General features: G+C 43.2%; 1 protein-coding gene and 1 long non-coding RNA gene across 4 annotated transcripts in view; one reads left to right on the top strand and one right to left on the bottom strand.

Moving 5' to 3' along the window:
• Window positions 1–25,068, bottom strand: part of LOC146833667 (flavin-containing monooxygenase 5-like) — a 249,701-nt gene that overhangs the window by 211,665 nt on the left and 12,968 nt on the right. The window contains exons 1-2 of one of the 3 annotated variants that reach the window (XM_085601552.1): window positions 21,344–21,476; window positions 21,085–21,223 (exon numbers count right to left, since the gene is read on the bottom strand). In XM_085601552.1, the coding sequence (XP_085457678.1) occupies window positions 21,085–21,216 (132 nt within the window). In that variant the 5' untranslated portion in view covers window positions 21,217–21,223; window positions 21,344–21,476. Of the gene's footprint in view, window positions 1–21,084; window positions 21,247–21,343; window positions 21,477–25,068 lie in introns of those variants that run through there. The other 2 variants (XM_085601551.1, XM_085601550.1) reach the window with 2 other exon arrangements.
• LOC146833668 (uncharacterized) lies at window positions 5,199–7,095 on the top strand. Its single transcript, XR_014960264.1, has 3 exons — window positions 5,199–5,335; window positions 6,314–6,400; window positions 6,517–7,095. It is a non-coding gene; the product is annotated as an uncharacterized LOC146833668 (long non-coding RNA).

Here is a 25,068-nt window from a genome sequence, read left to right as displayed (position 1 = left end):
TGTCAATTTTCTAAAAGTTGCATTTTCATGAAACTGACATTAAATTCGACTCGGGCATCAAGTTGGTTTAATGCCCCTTTTAATTTGATACCTTGAAGTACCCATTTCAGTAGTGCCATTCAGAAGTTAGTCGGGCTGAGTGGTCAGCCAGTAACTATGTGTTAGCAACAGGACTGCTAACTCTTCCACTGCAAAAATTGAAGTTTTTGTTGTCAGGACACATATACATGTCCTACTTAATGACATACAGCTCCCTGACTTAGGGCTTGGCAGTCCTTCCATATATTGTTAAGGGAAGTAGGGGCTTTGTCATTGGGTCACATGGCAAAGTCGAACCAGCAGTTTTAACACTACCCTTCTAGTCTGCATTAGCAGGCTGGGAGACATTTTGTACCATGTCACACATAGGGTGGCACAATCAGTGCTGCAGCCTGGGTGGACACTCTGCCTTACATGCCCTGGGTATCATATACTAGGGACTTAGTAAGTCACTCTCTGTCAACTTGGGATAGCCAATTCGAAATACATTGAAACGGGTTAGTACACTGCCACTAAGGACTGGTTAGCAGTGCGACATTAGTCCAAAAATGTGGGGAAGAACATACAAAAAGAGGCATTGCCTTTCAGATTCTAGCGTAGGATGCAAGTACATCAACAAAAGAATCCAGCAGTATCTTTACAGCAAAACAAATGATAGCAACTTCTCTCTGCATAGCGCTGTTGTCCATTTTTCATTTCATGCTGGTCATCTCCACAATCTCCTTTGTTTTATGGACAAAATGTCAGCCATTAGGTTGTTTGGAATGCTGATAATATCTGAAATGTAGGGAACTGTTACAAAGCCTTGTGTCTCTATATTTGTTAAATTCCTCACCTCATGTACTCTTTCTGGTCTTCTGTTGTTATACCGAAACCTGATGATATCGTACGATAAGTGTTTTGAGGCGTCATCCACTCACTGACTCTAAAACAGAAATTCATGAGCTGCCATTGCATAGCAGGAGATTGGAGAAAGAAATCAGAAGATACTTGAGAATGACTGGATGCAGGTCATAGTCTTTTGTGGTAAAGCAGCATGTTATAGTCTGCAGCTCATTATAGTCTTTTGTGGTAAGGCAGCACACAGGCACATTTACTCACTTTGAAGATGTCCTGTGTCATTGTGTCCTACGTTTATTATTCATAACCATTGATTTTGGGTGGCCTATATTCAAAAGGGGTGTACCCTTTAATTCACATCAACATCCATGGAGACGTCATGGATATTGATAAAACATGAGTTGCTTATGGAATTTTACTTTAATTTTATAATGCCAACCCAAAACATATTCTAAGGAGGCTCTTGCACCTAATTTCTTACCACAAAAAACTGGCCTCACCTATTTTTCTCATCAGTTTGTTTATTGCATGCATAGTAGGGGTTCTATACATATGCTTAACTACCCACCCACCTCACTGACAACCATCTCTTCAACACCACTCAATCCAAATCAGGCATAACCACAGTACAGACACCGCCCTCATCACCGCAACGGATAACTAATATATGATCATGGACAAAGTTGGCACTGCTACCTTCATCCTACTAATTTCCGCAGCCATCGACATCGTCTCCCAACTCAGCCTTATCCAACAACTGCACAAAGCCGGTATCCAAGGTCCTGTACTTTGCTAGAATCGCTCCATCCTGACAGACCGCACCCAGTTGGTCAGTCTGGCCCCCTACACCTTCAATGCCTTCAACCTTATCTGCGGAGGGCCACAAGGATCCTCAGTCAGTCTCACTCTGTGCAATGCCTAGATGACCCCACTCACCAGCATCAACTATGCCCAGAGAATCAACATCATATCCTTTGCTAATGACACCTATCTCATACTCTCCCTCTCCTACAAGATGCCAAACACCCGGACCAATTTTTCCACCTGCTTGACAGAAGTCAACAGATGGATGAAACCCAACTGCCTCAAGCGCAACACAGACAAAACTAGTAATTTTCGGCAAAGACACATCCATCTGGGACTCCAACTAATGGGTTGCTAAACTCAGATCCACACACCCAAAGAACCTTGGAATAGTTATCGACAACTCACCATGACGGACCAAGTGAATACAACCTCCGTCTCCTGGTTCCACATACGCATGATGCTCATGAAGCTCTTTAAATGCCTCCCCACCAATACTCGCAGAACCATCATCCATGTCTTCATCACCAGCAAGCTGGACTACGGAAACAAACTCTATGCTGTAATAAACACTCAAACTCCAGACCATACAAAACTCTGCAGGCAGGCTTACCCTCAATCTCCCACCCCGTAATCACATCACCCCTCACCTGCAAGAGCTCCACCAACTCCCAGTCCAAAAACAAACACTCTTCAAACTCTTCACACACACACACACACACATGCACAGTCTGACACTGACCCCTGTACCTCAGCAACTGCATAAACCCCCACAAACCTACCAGTTACCTCCGCTCAGCCAGACTCTTACTCGCACACACCTCTCATACACAGAACCAGATACAGAAGTTGGGACTTCTCCTGCCTTGCTCCTAAAGCGTGAAACGACCTGCCCCTGCACATCTGAGCCTCCTCTTGAATTCTTGTATTACACAAGAAACTGAAGACCTGAACTCCTGACGCTAGCTTGGCCCATACAGCTCCTGCTTCAAGGTCAGGATGCCCTCCCAGGTGAGTTGTGCACAGTACAAATGCCCATAACATATTACTGAAAAATCATAATAGATCTTGAAACAGCACTTATCAACCAATCACTTTAGGATATTAATCCAAAACACGTAAAATAAACAATTCGGGCCTCATTGCAACAAGCATTGTGGACCACTGTACAGTTAACCCATAAACAACAGACAGGTTGTCCCAAAAGTGTGATCACATTGAACACATCATTCAAAAGGAAATCTTCACAATCCTCTTACAAATTTAAGGTGTTGTGATGCCTCTTTGGTAGTGCAGCTTTGCTGTATCGGTACGCCCTTAAACTACTGCAGACTTCCTCAATGGTTTAAGTTCTTATTCATTCAGCTCCCTGAATTGTAACCAATTTCTCTACCACAATTATAATTTTTTCCACAGCTCATGAATCTTTTATATAAGTTCCAGTTAATGAAGAGTGAGTAATGTCACACAAAGTCCTGATAATAAGTCAAGTTTAAAATGTGCAATAGATGCACTGGACGTATTTATAGCAAGCACAGACAAAAGTGACCCTGAGACCATAGATACAAATATATTCACTTAAAGTCTAGACACAGTACGTTGCCTACACTTAAGTTCCACTACGGAACAGTATTGCATAAAGAGAATTTACACGACTGTGAGTCTGGATATACAAAAACTAATTGCCATCACCAAAGAGATTTTATCAAAAAATATTTAATATTTTTAATTCAATTATTTATGACCAGCGATGGGTTGTCCATTTGCTCCCAAGATGGCCATAATGTTTATGGCCCTCTATGAAGAACGCTGGATTTACCATAATAATCCTTTTGATGGCCATATAAAAATTTGGCAAAGATACATTGATGATGTATTCATGTTGTGGAGGGGACCGATTCAAAAACTAGAAGATTTCAGCTCCTGGCTAAATCAGAGGAATCCAAATATTCAGTTCACTTTTCATTCCAGTAACCAAGAAATTAATTTCTTGTATTTGATGATAAAGCATGAAAACGGAAAGATCTTCACCACCCTTTTTACGAAACCAACAGATCACAATACGTTATTACATTTCTCCAGCTTTCATCAAAGAAACTTGAAAGACAATCTCCCATTTAGCCAGTTTTTGAGAATACGCCGAAACTGCTCCCGGAGAGAGGACTATTTTGTTAATGCAAAAATACTCTTAGAAAAATTGGTTCAACGTCACTACCCAAGAAGGCTAACTAAAAGGGCAATGAAGAGGGCTTGGTATACCCCTAGGGAATCCTTATTATCACCCAAAGATAAGTCTAAAGAAATGCCATTAGTTTGTGTAACAACCTTCTCGGGATCCACCAATGAAGTCAAAAAGATTGTTAAGCGTAACTGGCAATGTGTCAAAGGGCTAGACTCATTTGGGACACTCCCCATTTTTGCGTTGAAGAAAAACAGGAGTATTAGAGACCATTTGGTCCGGGCAAATACACATGTCATCAAATCCCCTTCTACTATACAATCGATGTTGTCGTTACCTCCGGTTCAAGGTCACCACCGGTGTGGTAGTTGTACATCTTGTGACAGCACTATCGAAGGCATTCAATTTGAATACAGAAACAGAACCATTAAACATGTCGAGTTCACCAATTGTAACACCACTAATGTGGTGTATTGCGTAGTGTGCCCTTGTTCTCTAGCCTATGTGGGTAAGACAACTCAACAGATTAGAACACGCATCACCCAACATAGATCACGCATTAAATGTAGGATTTTGACAGCCCCTTTGGTGAAAAACTGCATTGAAAAAAACCATGGCCATCAAGAAATGAAATAGACGGTTTTAAAAAAGATCAAAGGTGCAATGATTGACACTCTTCTAGCCAATTATGAAGCCAAATACATATTGAAATTGGGAACTACTGATTTTGGGTTAAATGAGCTATCTGAAATCATGCACTGTATCTAAATATTGAACATTGTATAGCCGCCAGAACAATCATATGGTTGGTTACAATTGTGCGTCTTTCTTTCTCCTATTTCTGTATCCGATCAAGTATTAACCATTGTATAGGCGCTGTAACAATTGTATGGGCAGTAACAACCGGGTAATGAGTCATCAAACACGATCCACCGTATTTGATTGAACTTTGAACATTGTATAGCCATTACAACAAGCATGAGGGCGGCAACAACTGTGCGTTTTCCTGCACTTGACCTAATATTGACCACTGTCCATGTATTGCAATAATCCCTATGGGCAGTAATATTTCATTTTCTAATTTTTTAAAAAATATAGGTTGTCTTGCATAGAATATATATCCTTTATAACAGAATGCTCTTTTTTGTAACAGCAGTTTTTTAGATCTACTCCAGTATTGGATAAAGCTTTGTTTCACATTTTTCCTAAAAAAAAAGACATTCAGTGATCTTGGAGCTAGATGGCGCTGCTCTCCGTTTAGGTATTTTTCCATTCACAGGAAGCCAGGCACTTAAACAAAATCCTATAATGCACCTGGAGTTAGGGGCCCGGAAATGACTGTTTGACGAAAGCGTTTATCCCGACGAGCTCTCTCAAACTCGGCGAAAGTAATTCCGCACCACGTGCGCTAGATGAAGAATTCCGGTTACTATACCCGCCAATTTACGAAGAACGTGCCGATATTCAGGCAACGTGAGTAGTTTATGTCCACTTTAAAGCACGCCATCATTAACCCGATGTATGTCACTACATGTTAGTTTTTAAACCATCATTTATGTGGCCCCAAGCATTAGTCCAGCTTGCCGGGTTTATCTAAATAGACGGTTGCAAGTTTCATCTAGATCATGATGGACGCGCTGAAACTTCGGCGACGCGAGTACCCCACACTCATTTTGAAACATGCCAGTACAAGCGAGCGCGATGCACGCCCAGACATGACATCTTTAGACCATCACTTATGCGACTTACAGCATGCGTTTAGTATGCTTGGTCCGTTTAATATACGGTACCAAGGTGTACAGATTAATTAGGAACACGTTTTCCCGGCAGTTTCGATACACAGGGCAAAAACCATTAGAAATAACTAGATAATCCTTCCGCTGCAGTAGCCAAATAATGCCCTGCACGCTTTTTGCGTTAATTATGTATATTTCAGGACATGTTCAAAAACTACATCGTTAGTGCAAGATAGAGAGCACATGTGTCATATTGAAGTCTGGTTGTTACCTTTTATTCAAGACTGGAGTTATTGATTGCTACTACTCGCACTCCATGCTCACCTTAATTCGCTCATAATGAGAAATAGCGCCGATTTTATGCTAAACGTTACTGAACAATTTACAGCACTTATTCATTTCAAGATGCCTTAAAGGCCCCGTTTAGGTGCAGGTCAACTACTTTGCACCTCACACTGAAATACGTGCGCCTTAGTATTGAATGTATATTTTTGAGTCCCCAAACAACATAGCACAAAAAACAAACGCTAGCCAGAGTAAAAATGTATATCAGTTTGATGCATGCTCTGTAGGCTCCGTCCAATCCCAGGTTATTTTTATCAATGCTAGATGAGACGTAGCAAAATAAAAAGATTAACATCTATTTGCAATGCTTTTTGAAGTCTCTATGCGTACAGAGAGATATATACACATATATATTTTTTCCAATTTACAGAGATTTAAAACTACAGGCAGCGGCTGCCACCTATTTTTAGAACAAATTGGTTTCTTCAGAAAGCGATCTTCTATTCCACCTTTTCAGGTATGGAAGTTCTGCGTTTTGCCCTTTTCCTTGTAAGTTGCACATTTTTCCTTCACAGTTGGTATGATGGACTACATTACTAGGCACCATACTGATTGGTATTTTTTATTCTTTAGTGTCCTACATAAAGCAGTACAGCCCTGAGGAAGACCTTCCTTGAAATCGTTGTGGTCCCCACACTTGAAGGTTGAAACCCGTTGGCTCACTTTTTGGTTTAACCCTACTTTCTCAACTTCACACAACTTTCCCTTCTTCTTATGCACAAGGTCAAGAGCAGCAACAGGACATAAGTGTTTGGAGATTTTATGAAATGTCAAAGTGTACCGAATGAATTGTGGTATAACTGTTCATAATCCATTCCAATGCTACCTCTGACCTCTCCCTTTTTGGACCGTTAAATTGAAATCTAATCGAGGGAACAATGATGTATGGCTTTCCAGATGTATGATGTATATTTGTTTTCTCCAACTTTAGGACCAAAAGATGTCAAGAATTTGTGTATATTTCATTGTTTGTAAATGTATTAATTATGATTTGATAATGTTTTATGTGTTGTTTTAATTTTTGTGATAATGAAAATGTTGTTTCTTTAAAAAAGACAACATTTTGTTCTTTTCAAAAAAGAACAAAAAAAAGAACAAAAAAGTGGTAATGGTCATAAATAATTGAATTAAAAATATTAAATATTTTTTGATAAAATCTCTTTGGTGATGGCAATTAGTATTTGTATATCCAGACTCACAGTCGTGTAAATTCTCTTTATGCAATACTGTCCCGTAGTGGAACTTAAGTGTAGGCAACGTACTGTGTCTAGACTTTAAGTGAATATATTCGTATCTATGGTCTCAGGGGCACTTTTGTGTGCTTGCTGTATTTTGAATTCAAGCCCCTGTTGCTCCTCAACTGAATAAGTTCCCCCCTTTTTTCCTGGACATATTTATTGCTTTTAATCAATGCTTACTTCACCAGTCATTGGGCTTTTAACTCTATCAGCTAGCTTCATTTTCATTTAGTTGCGTAAAAACCATCTGTTGTTTCCGCATGCTCTACCCATAACTCATTGCTACTACAGCCATTGGCACTACATCCTTCCTTGGTAGAACAAAGGCTTTTTCTGAAGACATGCCTCAAACGAGTCCCATTTTAAGCCCCTGGAATGATATGCGCCAGCACCGTCTGTCCTGTTTCTCAAACCTATTTATGTTGCCCTTGCATAAAAAATAAAAACATTGGCTGTGCCCTCCCAAGTGATGTAACCTAATAAAATACTGTAGAATTTGTGTGTTTCAAGATAAGGACTATTAGTCTAAAACCTAACATTGGAGAACAAGCATGATGTACAGAGGGCCATGTCCTCAGATCCACCCTTCATACATAAAATGTAGTCCGCCCAACAGTGTATACAACACAGGCAGCACCAGCAGTGCAAGCATCTGTGACAATCAAAGATCAGCTACAGCATGGGCAGCAGCAGTGCAAGCTTTCCCTGAAACACACAATAGGTACAACAGAGTTAGCAGTAATGCAAGCTTCCTTCACACATAAAACAAGTGTGGCACGGACAGCAGCAGCTCACTCTTACTCACAGACAGAAGAGGTAAATCACAGGCAGTAAAACGCCTAAGGTGAGCACATGGGGTCTTTATGACGACAGTCTGACCCCAAAAATGTGTGTAGACAAGTATTGAGGGACATAGTCAAGCTACTTGCTGTAATGTACCTGACAATGTACACTGGGGAACAGGTTGGGGTGGCTATTCTGTGGTCCTCCTGCCCCCAACAATGTATGCAGGTGGGAAGGAGAAGGGGGAGCCTGCTTGCAATGTTGGGGCACAGCCCTCTTGCTCAGGCCTCTTGATCCATGCAATTCCCCAGAGACTCCCTGCAGGCAACCAGGCTCCTTAGACTTCTACCGACCTTCAGTTCCACAGCCTGCCTGCATTCATTATCCCAGTTTAGAGGGCCCTAAGTTTGCCAGCACACATCATCAGCTAACACTCTTGAGCTCTTAGTCAACATGCATGTTACCTCAGCCGGCTACATAGACTCTCATGTATCCTTCAAAGACCCTCAGCCAGCCTTAACAGACCCTTAACCAGCTGTGCCATAAACCAAGGTAGACCTTGGCCAATCATACACTAGTTCTCGTCCATCCTCAGAGATCCCCAGTAAGTCTTAAGCCACCTCAGACAGCCCTCGCATAGTCCTTCAGACTCTCCCTGGTCATACTGAGACTCATTCTGACTGTGCATTAACCCCTTTACTGGACCTTGTCCTTAACATACACCCTTACACTGCAGCCAGCATATCAGAATGTACCCTTTTATGGCTCTCTGAGGAACCAAGAGACACATAGGTAGTCCTCACATTGTCTTGTCCCGCTTTCACAGACTTGAGGCTGGTCTTCCCAGACCCACAACACCACCTTGATAGGCACCACAGCCCCTGAGCTTCTATTCTGGCTATTAAAAGAGCCTCACATCCACCCTCAGACTCTGTTTGGTAACCCTCAGATATTCTTGACGTATCATTGCTTTCCTTCAGGCCGTCGTGTTGAAGGGAAAAAAGCCTGTTAACACAACAGCAAAGAGTACGCACAAAGATTGTCTTTTTCCCCTGTAGGCCCCACTGACATGGTGACTAGCCACCCAAGAGAAGCATAATGTACATTTTAAAAACCACCGTCCTAGGCTCCACACTGTAGAAGATATTATCTGCCTAGGTGTAGAAGCGAAGAGGCTTTTCTGGCTATATAAAGACATGTTCTCAAGGCAAAAATGCTTTGACTTTGGTTTATTCATGAACTAGTCCCAATGAAGAGATGCAAGTGATGGAGAAATGAAGTCATGTTTCATAGTGATCAGCAAAATTCTGGCCTCAGACTCCTATTGGTACTTTTGCTCAAGTATTCAGGGTGTGGCTAAATATGTGTCGCTGCAGTAGTCAACACATGAAGAGATAAATGCATTTTCAGTCACTATTTTGCGTGTTTTTGGAAAAGATGGAGAACGTGTTCCAAAATAGGAAGATGGTACAAACTTTAGCATGTGGGGGAATTGATTTGGATTGGAATCATACGATTTTAATCAAATGTTATGTTCTTTTGCACATTCAATTGACTTAGGCCCTCATTAACAGCTGCCTCCTAATTTCTTCAACAGCAATTACAAGCCACACAGGATGATAAGTTCAGTGGTTAATTCGTAAAAAGATAAGTGCCGGGGCTTTCGTCAGGAGGCAGTTTCCACCAGCCCACTTCTCCTGTTAGCACCGCCTAAAACAGAAGCTATGAAACCCTACAAGTGGGGAGAGGATGTGGTGTAATGGCCAGAGCTGCCGACTTCAGAGCTAGGAACCAGGTCTGATTCTCAGCTTTGGCAACATTCTGTGATTCTTGGTGAATCACTTAATCTCCCTGTGCCGACCAAAAATGTGTATTTAAATGGTGCTCAAGCGCCTATGTTGATGATTAAGTGCCGGTGCTGAGCACTGGAAACCACTGGCTCAAAGTAAACACTGGATGAGATCCTCTGGAACACCATGGATCTCTTAACTTTCACCGGATATTTCTGCTTCTGGAAGGAAGATGGCGGACTAGTGCCGCCCTGTCTCAGCCGCTGAGAATGCTTTTATCGAGGCGAGAAGAATCCCCATGAACTGCCGTACCTGGGGGAGAATTTAATACACATATGGTAGCTACTTCAACGGCCCGGATGGATTTTGCTTACCTGGATGCTTGGGCCCGCAAGGAGTTTTCAGCGGCTTTGGCTGTCTTCTCGGCGGGTGTGTTGGCTGGCCGGTGCCTGCGGCTCCTGTGGTTCGGGGCTCTATTGGTCGTGCCTTTCTGACCTTATCTCAGAATCTACAGTGGTGAAAGGAATGGCGCCACTGAAGAACACAGCAAAGCCAGCCCGGGTTACGAGGACTGCTGGCTTGCAAGGAGCCCCTCAGGGTGAAGAGGCTCCGACACCTGGGAATGTTAGAAACGGGACAAAAGGAGGTCTGACACGGGCCGGCAAACCTGCACTTCGTCTGCTGCAAGCGGGTAAAGCTGTTGAATTAATTTCGGAGGGGGAGGTGGTGGTTCAAACAACCGATGCAATCGCCATTAAAACGATTATGTGCAGTGCTGGCAAGAATGTTGCACAGAAGGTGGTCACAAAGGACAGTTTTTCTTCAGAACTGTGTTCAACACAGGCCAAGGATACTTTGTTACACTCTGTAGGGCTAGCAGAATTGGAAATAGATCCGGGGGATGTTGGTGTTGCTGGAACTGCGAATGTGTCTGCCTCGGACTATACGGAGGGCCTAGTGTTGGGGAGACTCTGGCTATCACAGATGATTTAATATCAGAAGAGGGTGATGTGGTTGCAGGGGCCGATAAAATGGCGGATGCCAATGGCGAGAGCCTGGTTAGTATTTCCCGGGATTCTAACGAGTCTAGCCCTGTGGTGAATGGGGACAGATCCGAAAACCTTGTAGGGGGCCAAGGGACTCATCCTACATATATGGAGCAGGGTGCTAAACCAAAAAGAGGGAATCCAACTACGCCTGATATTACGCCTGATATTACGATCACTGGGATGAGCAGGCTGGGTCTGCAGCATACTCCCAACTCCTCCTCTGGGAATAAAAATAATAAAAATGAACCTAAGGTAGCCAAACCTCGCAAGAAGGTGACAGATTTGCAAGGACACAGTTGGCATAACAGTTCTGGCGTTCGTCGGAGAGTTGGCCTGGAGAGTAGCCCTTTACGAAAATGGGTTCAAGCAAAGGGAGAGGTTAAGTAATTGATCTCCCGGCTGTTCGGCTCTTGCCCCGGCTTGAAAAACGGGCAAGGTATGGAAAATACTAGGAATCAGGAGATACACTTAACAGTACGAGATGCCAGCTGTGTGGATCCAACTATCGTGGATCATCCTAATGAGAACTGCCTAGAGAGTGCGCCCTGCCCTAATGGGGTACCGACCCTGGAGTTAGGGGATATGACCAGGGTAACTACTGTGGATATAACAGACAGGACGGAAGACCAGTCGTCTACTAAGGAGCCGTCACTCGCTGTAATACTGCAGGTATTACAAGAGCAATGACAGGAGGCACAAGAATATCATGCCCAGATCAGAGCTGACTATCTTAGTATTCAACAATTACTGAAGGAGGTGATGGGCACAGTGGCTGGAATAACAAGGGACATGGCCGAGCTACAAATAAGGGTTGCAGAGACAGAAGAGACTGTTACGACTACAGTTAAGACAGTGCAGTCTCATGATGCACAGCTTTTGGCCTGTCAAGCTAAAATTGAAGACTTCGAAAACCGACAACGCCGGAATAATCTAAGATTATTTGGGGTTCCAGAAGGCAAGAAGGGATCAGATCCTCGCACCTATGTAGTTCAGCTTCTTCAAAAGGCCTTCCTGGACCTGATGGTGTTTAGTATTCTGTAAAAAGATAAAGGGGGCAGAGATTTGTGGCTTATAATGGATTGCAGATAGGGATTGGAAGGTCTCTGAGGTTGTTAAAGGCCAATATGCTGTTTTCTTTCTTTCTCTTTTCTTTAGTGATTGCTCGGCATAGCATCTCCCTTCCTTTTTATTCTTTCTTGATCTAGGAAGAATTATACTCTTGGGCAATATACTAGTTAAGGTTTTTTGGGGGGGGGTTTGCAGGGGGCTGACTGGGGTTGCTTTTGTGGTGCGATGAGATGTTAGCTGCCATATTCAGCGGCAACTTTTGGGGGAGGGTGTGGGGGTTATAAAAAAAGAAAAAGTCAAAAAGAATGCCTATGGTTTTTTGATTGGGAGGTGGGGAATGGAGGATTTTTACTTTTTTGATCTGTGGTATGACGTCTACATCAAAGGGTCTGGCAATGATTAGGTGCTTGTCTTGGAATGTGTCAGGATTAAATAGGGGATCTAAAAGACAATTAGTACAGGAAGAGCTTAGGGCATATAAACCTCATATAATACTTCTTTCGGAAACGCATGTAGCATGCAAGATCGCGGCCTTCTTAATCAACTGGGATTTCAGAATATAATATGCACTTCACAAAATGTGTCAATAAGGGGCACTGCTATCTTGGTTTCTAAGTCACATGATTGCCAAGTTCATAAGATATTAGCGGATCAAAGAGGGAGGTGGGCCTTGGCTCAAATTGAGATTAATAGTGTGAAATATGTGTTTTATGTATTGTATGGTCCTAATGTTGATGATCCGACTTTATTTGATTACATTTGCTTGGAATTAGTGGAATGGCAGGGGGCGCTTGTTGTAATGGGAGATTTTACCTGTGTTATTAATTATGGTATAGATTCTACTAGCCGGCCGCGTAACTCTAGGATGGCGAAGGTAAGAGCTTCCATTTTAGAACTAGGGCGATTGCATTCACTACAAGATGCGTGGCTACACATACTACTCCATAACGCATCGACAATACTCTAGGATTGACATGGCTTGGATTTCAGATAGCATCTTGTTGGTTTCAGATATGGAGGTGTATCCTCGGCCTACATCTGACCATAATCCCATACTATTATCTTTCTTGGCCAACCCTATGCCTAAAACAGCTCGCCCTTTTTCTTTTCCACGTTATCTGGTTACGGGCTCTGAATATTTGGCTTTTATTTCTAGAAAACTATCAGAATATTTGGAAGACAATCTAGGGTCCGCTTCTCCCTGTGTGGTATGGGATGCTATGAAAGCATATATTCGAGGAGCTACCCAGCAGTTTGTTTGGCAACAAAATAGAGAACGAGAGAAGCTAGCTAAGGAACCCTATTAAAGGCTTACATGCTGAGGCTGTCCGATAGGGAGCGGTAGATCAGGACTCTTTGTATGCCTTCCTAGTGGAGGACAGGGTAGCTATAAATAGGGCTTTAAAAGAGAAGGTAGCGGCTAGGTTCACCATGCACAAGACACTACAATGTGAGTACAGCGATCGCATAGGGAAGGTACCTATGGACAACCGTCTTAATACGATGATTAAAGCTATCAAGGGTGAGGGGGGTACATTATATAAACGCCCCCAGGAGATTGCGGATCAAAATTCTATCTTCTACCAGCAATTATATTCTCCAGACCCAGCACAAGATCTGACTGGTATGCTGAGTTATCTGGAGGGGAATAACCTCCCGGTTTTGACAGCAGAAGACTCGCTCTTATTAGAGCAGGAAATCACTGTGGAGGAAATCATGGAAGCAATAGGGGGGCTCCTGCTGGGGAAGGCAACTGGGGTGGATGTTATCCCGGCTGAGTTTTATAAGAGCTGTAAAAGTTTGTTGGCTCCTGTGCTTAGAGAAGTAATTGTGCAAATTGGGGTATCTGGTCGAGTTCCAAACTCATGGAATGTGGCCAACATATATATTTTTATATGGTCTGTAGAATTGGGATTGGTTATTACTAATGGGCAGTGGACCTATTGTTGCAAACAGATGGAACAAAGCATGTCCAGATGCCGCCTCCGTATTCTCCATTACAAATTTCTACACCGCACATACTATACACTTGCTAGACTTCATCGCTTTAAATTGTGGGACAATGATAGATGTGTGGGGTCGCAGGGCTGACTTCCTACACTTGGCCTGGGATTGCAGTGCCGTGCAGGAGTATTAGCTCCTTGTACTCGAAGCCCTGGAACAAATGACCTCGTTACATCTTCCGCACACTCCCCTTTTTGCTCTCCTTGGATACACTGAGGCCCTAGCAGTGAAACACCAGAAATTCGTCTTATTCAGCCTCCTTCTCGCCAAACGACGCATAGCATGCCGGTGGGGTCGGGGCAGAGCACCTACATTTAAGGATTGGATGCAAGACATGGTATACTGGCAGGACCAAATGTGCGCCTTTGCTGAACTGCTCCACCTAACCTTCCTCCCTCGAGATAATTGGGGACCCCTCACTGCATATCTGCTTTCAAACCCTATTGATGGGCCCGACAACACACAGACTGGTAATGTGGCACCTACCTGAGTTCTTCATGCGTGATATATGCTCCTGTGCGCCCCCGGTCTCCCCCCCTTTCATGGACCCACCTCAAGACTGTACACTGCTGCTATGTGTGACCTATAGTTATCCTCATTATACTGCCTCTGAACGTTTGTACACTGATTTATTGCTCACTGTGCTTCTTTAGCCTCAATACCGGATTCGTTATCTCATTGTATCTGTTTAACCTGTACATTCGTCATGATACTTTGCCTGTACTTATGTCTGCCTGTTTTGCTCTTGAAAATGCATAAATAAATAAGGGATTACTTTGTTAGACACTTAGCTATCCGGAGTGTTTCAAGCTCAGAGGTGTGGGAGTGCTTGTGTGCTCATAACCGTCAGGCCGCTATCAGTAGGATGTATCGATCTCTCTGTCAGTTTAGATTAGATGGTTGTGCAAAATTAGCCTCAAGATGGAGCGAGACCTTAGGGATAAATATTACTACAGGAGAGGTGAAGATTGCTTTTGATACTATAGCATACTCTGTACATTAGGTTAATTTACGACTGCAACAATTTCGGACAATCTGTGCACTTTATCATACCCTGGAGAGGACCGCTAGATGGTCTCAAGGCGGGGTTTACGGAGGGGCGCGTTGTAACTGCCCCAAGTGTGAGCTATACGCAGATGATCTGACTCATATGTTTGGTAAGTGCCCTGCTTTAAGTCTTTTTTTGGGAGAAGATATTATTTGTTATCAAACTCTGACTTGGGGTTGAATATACATTTACGATAGCTGAAAAGATGCTTGGTTATAAGGAGGGTAGTGGCCGGCATAGATCTATAATTGCAATTATGTTGGTTGCTGCCCGGCTGGCAATCACTAGAGCCGGGATCTCTCACAAGCCTCCCACTGTGACCGAATGGTGGTTAATTGTTTCAGAAACCGGCAAAAGAGAGAAAGCTTTAGCTAAAGCAAGGGGTATCCATGCTTTGCAAACATTTGGGTCGACATGGGGCTGCTTAGACGACTCATAGGCCAACTTTCTGATGGGATTAGCATGTGTTTCTTATCTGTGCTGTTTTAGCATCCTTTGTTTCTCAGATAATTTTTTGTATATCTCTATTTTCATGTATATTTATATTCTACCGATATTCTATTTATTTGCTACTACCCCTGTATAATCTCTTTCTCCTTTTTTCCCCTTATATTGTATTATTGTGGAGTAGAATCTTTTCTGAATGTATTTATTTTTTACAATAATTTTTTTTTCAAAAACAGGATATTTCTGCTTCTAAAAGCAGCTGAAAGTCTAGCCTAAAATGAGGAATTGCCAGAGGATTCAGATACTGAATTACCAATTCCCCAGTAATTCCTAATTTCTAAGTAAATCCACAGGCTCCAGGTCGTAATGGGTTGGATGGTCCCCATCGCAGAATTACTATTGCTCACATTATGTGTGACTCTGGGGGTGAGGGGAAATCGGGCCCATTTATTGGGCCATTCATAATGGGTACCTTGGTGCTGTGAGTGTAGATGAAAAACAGGTAGCCAAATGACTGGAGCAGGTGTGTCAATGGGCTTTCAGAGAGATTGAATAAACCAGGGGAAAGAATTACGCCCTGAAGAACGCCACACACTAGGGCTGAGTAGTAGATAATAGAGGAATACAGAGGAAGCGAGATCTAATAGACCCGATTTATCATATGCTCTTGGAACAATGCTAGTTCAGTACCTCAATACTGTGATCTTCCAGTCTGTTTAACAAGCACAGGGGAACCATGTTGTCGAAGGCCGCAGAAAGGTCCAGCAAAACTAAACCTACAGCTCCACCATTATCAGGCTGAATTCATAGCTCACCAAGAGCTGCTACAAGAACTACCTCTTTACAGATGCATTGTTGAAAGCCTGCTCACATAGTGTGGCCCAGGTATTTCTGTTCCACATATTCTAGCAGCTGATTGCAGGCTGACATCTCCAGCAGTTTGGATGGGAAAGATGGATGTGAGGTGGGACAGTAGTTTGATAACACATCAGAATTCATTCAGAGAAAGTGAAATATTACAAGTCTGGCGAATCAGGGCAGGGAAAATCTGAATCATAAACCAGGCCTGAAATAGGGCGGATCATCTGGTGTGTTCAAGCCGGCAGCCCTGTGGTGGATAGGCCACCAGCGGAACCAGCTGGGGCACTTCAGCTGGAAACAAAGTGGTTCCCCTAACTGGAAATGAGCCAGGGGAAACACAGGTTTGCACACCTGGGCCCAGATTTACTAATGCTTTGTACTGGGTTTGTGTTACTTTTGTTATGCATAACCGACACAAAGTGTTATGCTAGGATTTACTATCCAATGAAAATAAGGATTTGAATTGGATAATTTCCCAAAGTAACACAAAGTTGTGCTATGCATTACTTTGACTCAAGGGGGCATCCCATGCATGGTACATTGGCATTCCCATGGAGCCATCCATCGGTTGTGACACAATTTCCTATTTACCATTATTCGTAGACAGGGATTTATGCTCCAGACGTAACTTGTTTTAGGTCTCACCTGAGGCAGAGCATGCACTTTTACTTGTGAGACATTTTGGCCCAGATTTACTAAGCCTTTGCATTGTCCTTGCATCATGCTAGTTGACACAGTACGTTTACAAAGCTATGCAAATAGTTAATTGTGCGGCCTTAGATCACTTTTCCCCTGCAAAGTTACCCAATGCAGCGCTGCCTTGCCCTACCCTGTCTCAGAGAGATAATACATGGGTGGAGACTGGGCATGTCCTGAACAGCAGCGGCTGATGTGCGCTGCAGATACAGATGTGGACCGCAGGGAGGGCTCCTCTTAGACTATGTGTGAGAAAGCACAGAACAGCAGTCAAGAGTGGACTTGAAATGAGGACAACAGAATAATTTGTTTGAATGCATGGCCAGTGCTTAATTTGAACCGGTGGGAGCCATCAGCACTTATTTCTCTGCATCCGACATTTACCAAGAGCAAGGGAGGGAAAAACACACAAAGCGAAAAGAAGGACAAAGAGAAAGATGGAAAAGCATCATAAAGAGAGAAAGCAAGAACCTGCAAAAGTTAGATAAAAGGGGCAAGAAGAGTCTGGTAGCAGATTAAAGAGTAACCAGATGGGTTCAAGACAGTGGAGCTTTGGTACACCGATACTGTACTGGGCACATGCTTTTGAGCAGAGCTTTGGGCACTGGCACTCATTGTTTTACAAATTAAGCACTGGTGCATGGTGTGTAAATAATAATGTGTATCTATAAAGGCACACCCTTGTACACAAACACACAGACCCACACATTGACATACATGTTTTCAGCATCCTGCCTCCAGTCTCGATTGCATTATAAGTCGATACCACATGGGTCCCTGGTCAGCACCATCTTATGTATTTGTGTGTGTGAGTATCTACAAGCGCAGATATGAAACGAAATAATTATATCCATTCATAATGAAGGTGAGGCTTAACCCTTATAGAGTCACTTTTGACGAAAATAAGGTAACTAGGGATTTGCATTACTTAGTTGATGTACAAGAACCAGTTTAGTAATAAAATATCTGGCACATAGCCCCGAAGGCATTGCAGCACAGTACAAGATAGCCAAAAATGCAAAATAGGAGTAAAACAAGACTAACAACACCGTGGACTGATAACGAATACTGCATATTCCAGAAACAACTAGAAGGCATGCCAAACAATTCAAAAACTCCGGAAAAATAGTTTCACCCACAAACATTTTTACATCGTTCCGTTAAACCTGTAATGAATTCTTGAGTTTGGCGGGGTTTCCCAGCATAGCAGTGAATGAGAGATATGTGCTGTGGCATTCACCTATTTGGTAAAATAGATATACTTTGTTTTTTAAAAGTTTGTGGTTCAGTTTTAAAAGACCTTATGCATTTGTGCTTCGTTGTGTTTCTTTGATTGAGTTGTCTGTGCCAAACTCGCTACTTAAAGCTGCCCCCAGTAAAAGTAATCTATAAATCGATTTCAAAATACATTCCCTTTCTAGGTCTATCCCAGAGACATCTTTAGCTGCCGATATACCTGTTGTATACAATACAAATAGAGGCTTCGGGTCAGTGCATTATCATTGGTTGGCTTTAGTGTCAGTCTCATTAGTTTAATTCTTATTATTCAAAGGCCTTCCCTCCCCTTGTTATGTTTGCCCCTCTCATGAAGCATAGCTTTTTCGCCATTCTATGACTTGTATCCTTTTGTAGGCGAATATCACCTCTCCATGGGAGTCCATTTATTTTCTTGCTCTCTTTCCTATGTGCAGTTTTCCTACTCAGATCCCCGATCCTGATCCCAGCTTTTCATTGGTTCCCCCATCCTTTGCATCCCATTTGGTTTATTCTTCCGGCATATTCTTTTATGCTCTTCCCCCCAGCTAGTCACTAGTGCTCCCTGGCGCTAAGCAATACTGAATTGCCCCCTCTCTGTTGCTCCCTAGCCCCTGTCCAAGTTTATTAGGTCTCACCTACCAGACAACACAAGCTGTCTGTTTGCAAAAGACTATTTGTCAGCCTACAGTGGGCTCAGAACCCGCCCACTGCTTACCATTGGTTGACTTTAATGTCACTCTCATTTGTTTGCTTCATATTCACTCGCTTGTATGGACTTTACTTCCTCTTCTTGTATTTACCCTACCCTGGAGTATGGCTGTATTACTTGTGTCTTTCCACTACACACTTTTCAAACACTACTTCTGTCTTTTTGGTTAAGTACTTCATGATAGTGAGTGTGTTTTCTAGCTGTCTCCCTAGTGTACTTTACTTCGGGCATCCACTGTGCTCCGTGTTACGCTCTCTCGACCATGTGCTTCTCCCCCTCAGTCCTTCTGGGATGCATTTGCCCTCATGTGCTTTGCCCCCAACATTACTTTCTCGCCTGTGTGCTTCTCCCACCCCGAGCTCCACGATGCTCTCTCTCATACCCCTTTTCTCTTCTCCTCCCCCACCGGTGCCCCCTGCTCCTATCGCTTCAGGTCATTTGCTGACCCCAGGCCCTCTCTGTTGCCTACAGCTCCCCAGTCCTCTGCATTGTTTTTGGCCTGTGTTGCGTCCCCCTACCTGCTTTTCAAAATGAACCATGCTTTTGCACGTTTTCTCTTTTTATTGATTGACCCAACTTGGATTGTTAAATACAAAGAAAAAAAAAGCTTTGTAGACATGTATACATGATACGCATGCCTACAAAATGAAGTGCCTGGCCCCATCACATGCTTACTTAAAATTCCTCTTTGGCCATGTTGCGCAGCATCGGGGATGCAGTAAAGCATCAAATAAACTATTGACATAGTCAATGGGTCCCAAATGCGAGACCTCTTGGCTTTGCCAATACTTGTCTTACTTTGCATGCGCGCTGCATTGTACAGCACACATAGGAAGCAGGAAAAGTGTTATAGGGTAGTTTTTGTACTGGAAGGGTCTCGTTCTAGTACAAAAAACGTTTCCTTACAGAACACACTAACCCTTGCACTATGACGCAAGGATGTGCCGCCAGCACATGGCAGCCTAAAGTGTGCCAGCGCAGGGAGAGAAATAAACAGTGCCAGATCTTCTATGGACTCTGCCTTTCATGCAATGCAGCAGAGTAATTCATTCATTGATGACCCACTTAGTCTTTCAAAAGACATAGGAGGTTAGGGCGTATTGAACCACCCGTTATACCAGCTTAAGCTGAGGAGCGCCTGAGCAAGAATAATTTGTTTTATGTTCCTTCTTAACATTTATCTTGGTTCGCATGTCATCGCAAGTCACAAGTTAAAACTAATAAACTTCGCAAAAATAAACTAAAACACAGCTGTGGGGTGCGGACCGAAAGAAAACCGTAAAGCAGCCTAGAACAGGTATAGCGAGAAGGACAAACTATTAAAATGACAAACAAAAAAAGTTAGAGGCCAATGGAGTGAGACAGTGCAAGAGAAAGCACGTAAAATGCAAATAATTAAGTAAGGAAAAAGGAAGCATGAAGGATAGAGGGTACACATGAACACAGAAAGTAAGGAAACAAGTGTAAAAGGAGAAAGAAAAGAATAAATAAAGAGTGGAAAGAAGAAAAGGAAAGATCAAAGAAATAAAAAAGAGAAAATGAAAGGAAAGAAAGAAGGAGAGCAAAAAAATATATTGAAATAAAAAAGAAATGCGAGATGAAAGGATGGGAAATTGAAGGAAAGAAGAGAAAGAAAGAATTGTTTAATGGAAGGAATACAAAAAAAAAGATGGAAATAATGTGTATAAGAATGTCAGGAGAGACATAAGAATAAACGGATAAAAAGCTAGAAGAAAGGACTGATGGAATGAGAGAATAGACAGAAGGAAAGAAAAACTGAAAGAGAGAATGAAATACATGTAAAACAAAAAAAGATGTTGGAAAGAAAGATGCATGGAAGGACGGAAAGGAGAGGGAAATGATGAAGCAGAGAAATAGGTCAATACAGGTAAATGTGTAGTTTTTGGCAAAATTCCTTTAAAATCATGCTATAATAATCATCATTTTGCATCATTTTCCCCATGGGTACAATTCCCGTTACACTTCATAGGAAGGGTTGGCATGGCTCACTTTACGTGCGCATTTTTTGCAATGTATGGGTCAAAGTGGGGGTATTTAATTTTTCTGGCTACTATTCGCTTGGCTAGCAGAGAGGAGCTACAGCCAGCGGCCAGCATGAGCATCTGCCGGGGACGTAGCTTCCCTGCACGTTTGTGGGACATGTCTACCACATGAACACAAGCACACCTACCTTGAACCTCCAGAGCCCTCCGATGTCCTCGCTCCTCTCGAAGCAGGTGGGCTCCAGCCCCTCGTCCAGGCAGCACTTGGTGGCGCTCAGGCCGCTGGCGCCCGCCCCGATCACTGCTACTCGCCTCGCCATGCTCAGCCTGTGTGGGTGAGATGCAGTCATTAGGACCTGTTCACACAACTGACCTCTGAAGAGCCCAGTGAGGAACTAGAGGACAGAGCAATTGAATGAGCAAGAGCAATATGATGATAACTCTTACCCAACAACCCCTAAACCTATTTAGGTTTTCCAGATACTGGGAAAAAACGTGGCATACTGTCAATTGCACATTTAAAGTTGTTCAAGTAGAAAGAAGCGCATTTGATTTTACGGTTCCTGTGCAAACATTGGCTAGTGCCGGGTGGACTTTCACCGTACTGTGAACTTGGAGGAATTTGGCAGAGTGCCAAGTGGTATATGATTCCCTGTCAATCCCTGCAATGTTTACACAGGTGGAGCCGACGTCGCTGGAAGGGGTTTCTGTCAGAGGTTGGCTTGGAGCTTAAAGCAACCCTGGAAAATGTGTTTAGAGCAGCCCCATGTTTTACAAAGACAGTGTAGTGAATGGCGAATGAGTCCCTCTGTCTCCAGAAGGGTTTGAGAGGGGGTCGCAAATCATATGTGCCTAAAAGAACTTCATGCATTTCCATTCCAGTGTTGTTTACTTATTTGACTCGCTGCCAATCCCTCTTTCCCCCACCCCTGACTGTAGCTCCACTAGCCTTAGGCTACCAGGATTTCCATAAAGGAGGGCAGTCTTGCACCCTGTAGCTCTCTGTCAATGTAGTGGTCTGCTGCATGGTTCGTTTCCAGCGCAGAACTTCACAGGAACTTCCGCTGTGCTACGCATGCCCAATGCAGGCCCTCGCATCGCATACCCCTTGTCAACAGCATCCTTGACAACGGATCAGGACTCCGCATCACTAGCTGCACAGCTTCTCCAGAAGCAGATGGTGCGTGATGCATCTCAATGCAGTACTTCTCAACCCAAGCCACTCCTCAATGGCATCCTCGACAACGAAGCAGGACCTGGAATCCCAGCTTCGCAGCGCCTATGAATCGCTGCTGCGTGACACATACTCAATGTGAAACTCCTCAATGCTCTGCAACCAGGGTTTAAGGTGCCCTTGTCCAGTGGGCCTAACTGGGTCCCTGTAGCCGGCCCGCACTCCCTCGCGGTAGGCCTGAACTTATGACTTTGACCCAGTCCGGTGCAACCAGTTAACCAGGCCATCTGCCACCAATTAGTTCTTTTGCTCACCATGCCGCCTCAGTTTGGACCCAGCCGGGAAACAGGGTTTACAATGCTGTCAGTACAACGCAGTGCCATTACAACGCGGTCGAGGTAGTTCTATTTCTCATAAGAATTACAAAACAACAGAAAACAATTCACCACTATAGATTCAAAAGCAAATTCAAAAACAGAAATTAAATTTTCATAGATAACACCAGCATTAAATGCGATTATCAATCAAAGCATTAATGGGTCGCAATGTATTAGTTCCAAAACATTGGTAGTACATAAAGTATTCACAGTGCTCTCAGTGTGAGAAGAAAGAAAGATGGGGTAATGGTAGTGGACTGGCGAGTGAGGGACAGGGTAAAGGTTTTGTGACAAAGACACAATTTAAATTATATACAAAATGACCTTTCCAGCCTATTAAAGATCTGTTGTTTCCTATACACACATTGCTCATAGGTACGTTTTCAATTGATTTATTCCATTCTATGAGCACGTGGGTGTTTGGGTAAAACGGTCTACGTTTCGACCCCAGCAAGATGGGGGGTGAGTGGTGTCCTCACGTCGGGGTCTTCGTCAGGACAAATTTTTGGGGTGAGCACCTAAGAATAATTAATATTGGTTCAGTGCAATGATATAGTGGAAGTGGTGAAAAGTCAGGTAGGTGAGACATATTCCACCTACTTGTTTAAGGAAGGACGGGCAATGTACGATCCTTAATGGACTCTCAAGAGGCTCCTGAAAATCTAAAGGGAGACATGTTGTTTTAATTGAAGTACATGTCGGGCGGAAGATTTCTGCATACATAGGAGAGACAGAAGGGTAGCACACTCACTTCTGTCGCTTATCTTGCAAACGGGGTAGTCATTCTCCCGGTGCAAAAGATGGAGTGAATCCAGATCAGGGTCTGAAGGAGGAAGGGAGAAGGGCGTCATAAGGGCTATTGTATCGTGCAGAAATGTCAATTACGCGCTGGTCAGTTAGTAAGTGGGAATCAAAAAGAAATGGCACTCATATATTCTGCCACATCGGAAAATCCAAGTGATGTTAAAAAGCTCAAAAAGGTGTTAAACAGTCTCCTACTACGTGAGACACTGAATGCGGGTAAACTACCGAACCCGCGTTTCCAAATGTGGGTAGCATCTGGCAAAATGGTTAGTGTAAGCAGTGCTCAACAGGGCATATCGATCGTTGTGGAAGATCTAAGTGATGTTAAAAAGGCTCAGAGTGGTGATTAAAAAAATCCCTTTCTAAACGGGACAATGAACGCCAAAGAGGCGTTTTACAAATGGGAACATTTACCTTAAAGAGTTCCTGTTGTGGATAGCATCTGACAGAATATTTAAAAAGGGACATGATGTGTCGATCGCAGTGATGTTAAAATCCATTATGTGCTAATGAACCACCGAATAACGTGTGCTGGTCTTTGCATTAAGAAGGGGTTGGCACGGTGTTGGATTACACAAAGACATGGCAAATCTCAGCTAAGCGCTTATCTCCTCAACGTGGCTGGATAGCTCGAACAAGGAGCCTGCTCAGTGTGCTCACGCTAGATGTAGGCAGAAACCATGGCGTGCGTGCACCGCAAGGTGCAGTCGCTTGATGGTTCCTGGGGGCTCGCCTCACATCTGGCCAATAGGAAGGAGGGGGGCGTGTATTTGGGTGCTGGGATGGAGCCGCTTGTTTCCATGGCGGTAAAAGGCATGAACCGGCCCTGCGTAGGTGTTTCACGAATTGGCGTGTTTATTAACGGCAGAGTTAATGATCTCGAGCATTAATAGTTCTAAGGCGTGGTGGAAAATGTCTGTAGTGAATAGGGTATATTGACCTTTAGCTCCAAGTAGTAGGGTTCACTTTCTATAAATTTTACTAACCTATTGGTTTATCGACAAATGTTATACATGCATTATTTACAAAAGCACACATTGTAAAATGATCATTAGTTGGGAACACATTTTGTGTACAGTAAGCATACCTGACGGGTGCTATCTCATACCGCATTGAAATATCCGGCGTGATTAAGTTGTACCAACCTTTATACAGAACTGTTTGTATTCAATTTGCACAGATGTTGAGCAACGTCTAGTAACGTATTTGTTGTTCAACAAACGTTATTAAAGCATTATTAAAACGAAGCCGGCAAACATCAGAATATATATGATCATTGGTAGGAAGTGTGTATGTGCATGATAGGCATACATGGTGAGCACTCTACCACATCTGATTGTATTTGGATATAATGCGTTACATATTCAACATTGAGGATTACAATGAATATAATTGGAAGACAGAGAGGTGCAGTTAGTCATTGTATATACCTTGAGAACGATGCTTATTTCTAAAGGATTAGCCCTGGAGAGGGGAAAGCTGGAGTAACATTGTGTTTTGAATGTTTCCCTGATACATAAAATGGCATCTATATGATATGCTGGATTGATATCTAAAGACTAGTGTCTATCCTGCATGTATTAGTCTAAAGTTCAAGGTAATCAGGTTTATTCTGCATGTAGACCCGCCATTTGGGCATAGGTGGTATCTTGCTCGTTAAGACCATTCATCACTGTGTCCAGTCGGTGCATCCACTTACATTCCCTGATGTTGAGGATAGGGCATAGGTCACCTCTTCGTTGGCCAAGAGATACCTTCTCTAGCACTAGCCATTTGATAGATTCTGGAGTATGCATGTTGGTAGAGAAATGTTCCAC

The sequence above is a fragment of the Triturus cristatus genome, chromosome 4_2 (genome assembly GCF_964204655.1).
Source record: "Triturus cristatus chromosome 4_2, aTriCri1.1, whole genome shotgun sequence".
Classification (NCBI taxonomy): Eukaryota; Metazoa; Chordata; class Amphibia; order Caudata; family Salamandridae; genus Triturus; species Triturus cristatus.
The sequence above is the reverse complement of the archived record's forward strand: the minus strand, read 5'-3'. Positions and strand labels throughout refer to the sequence as shown.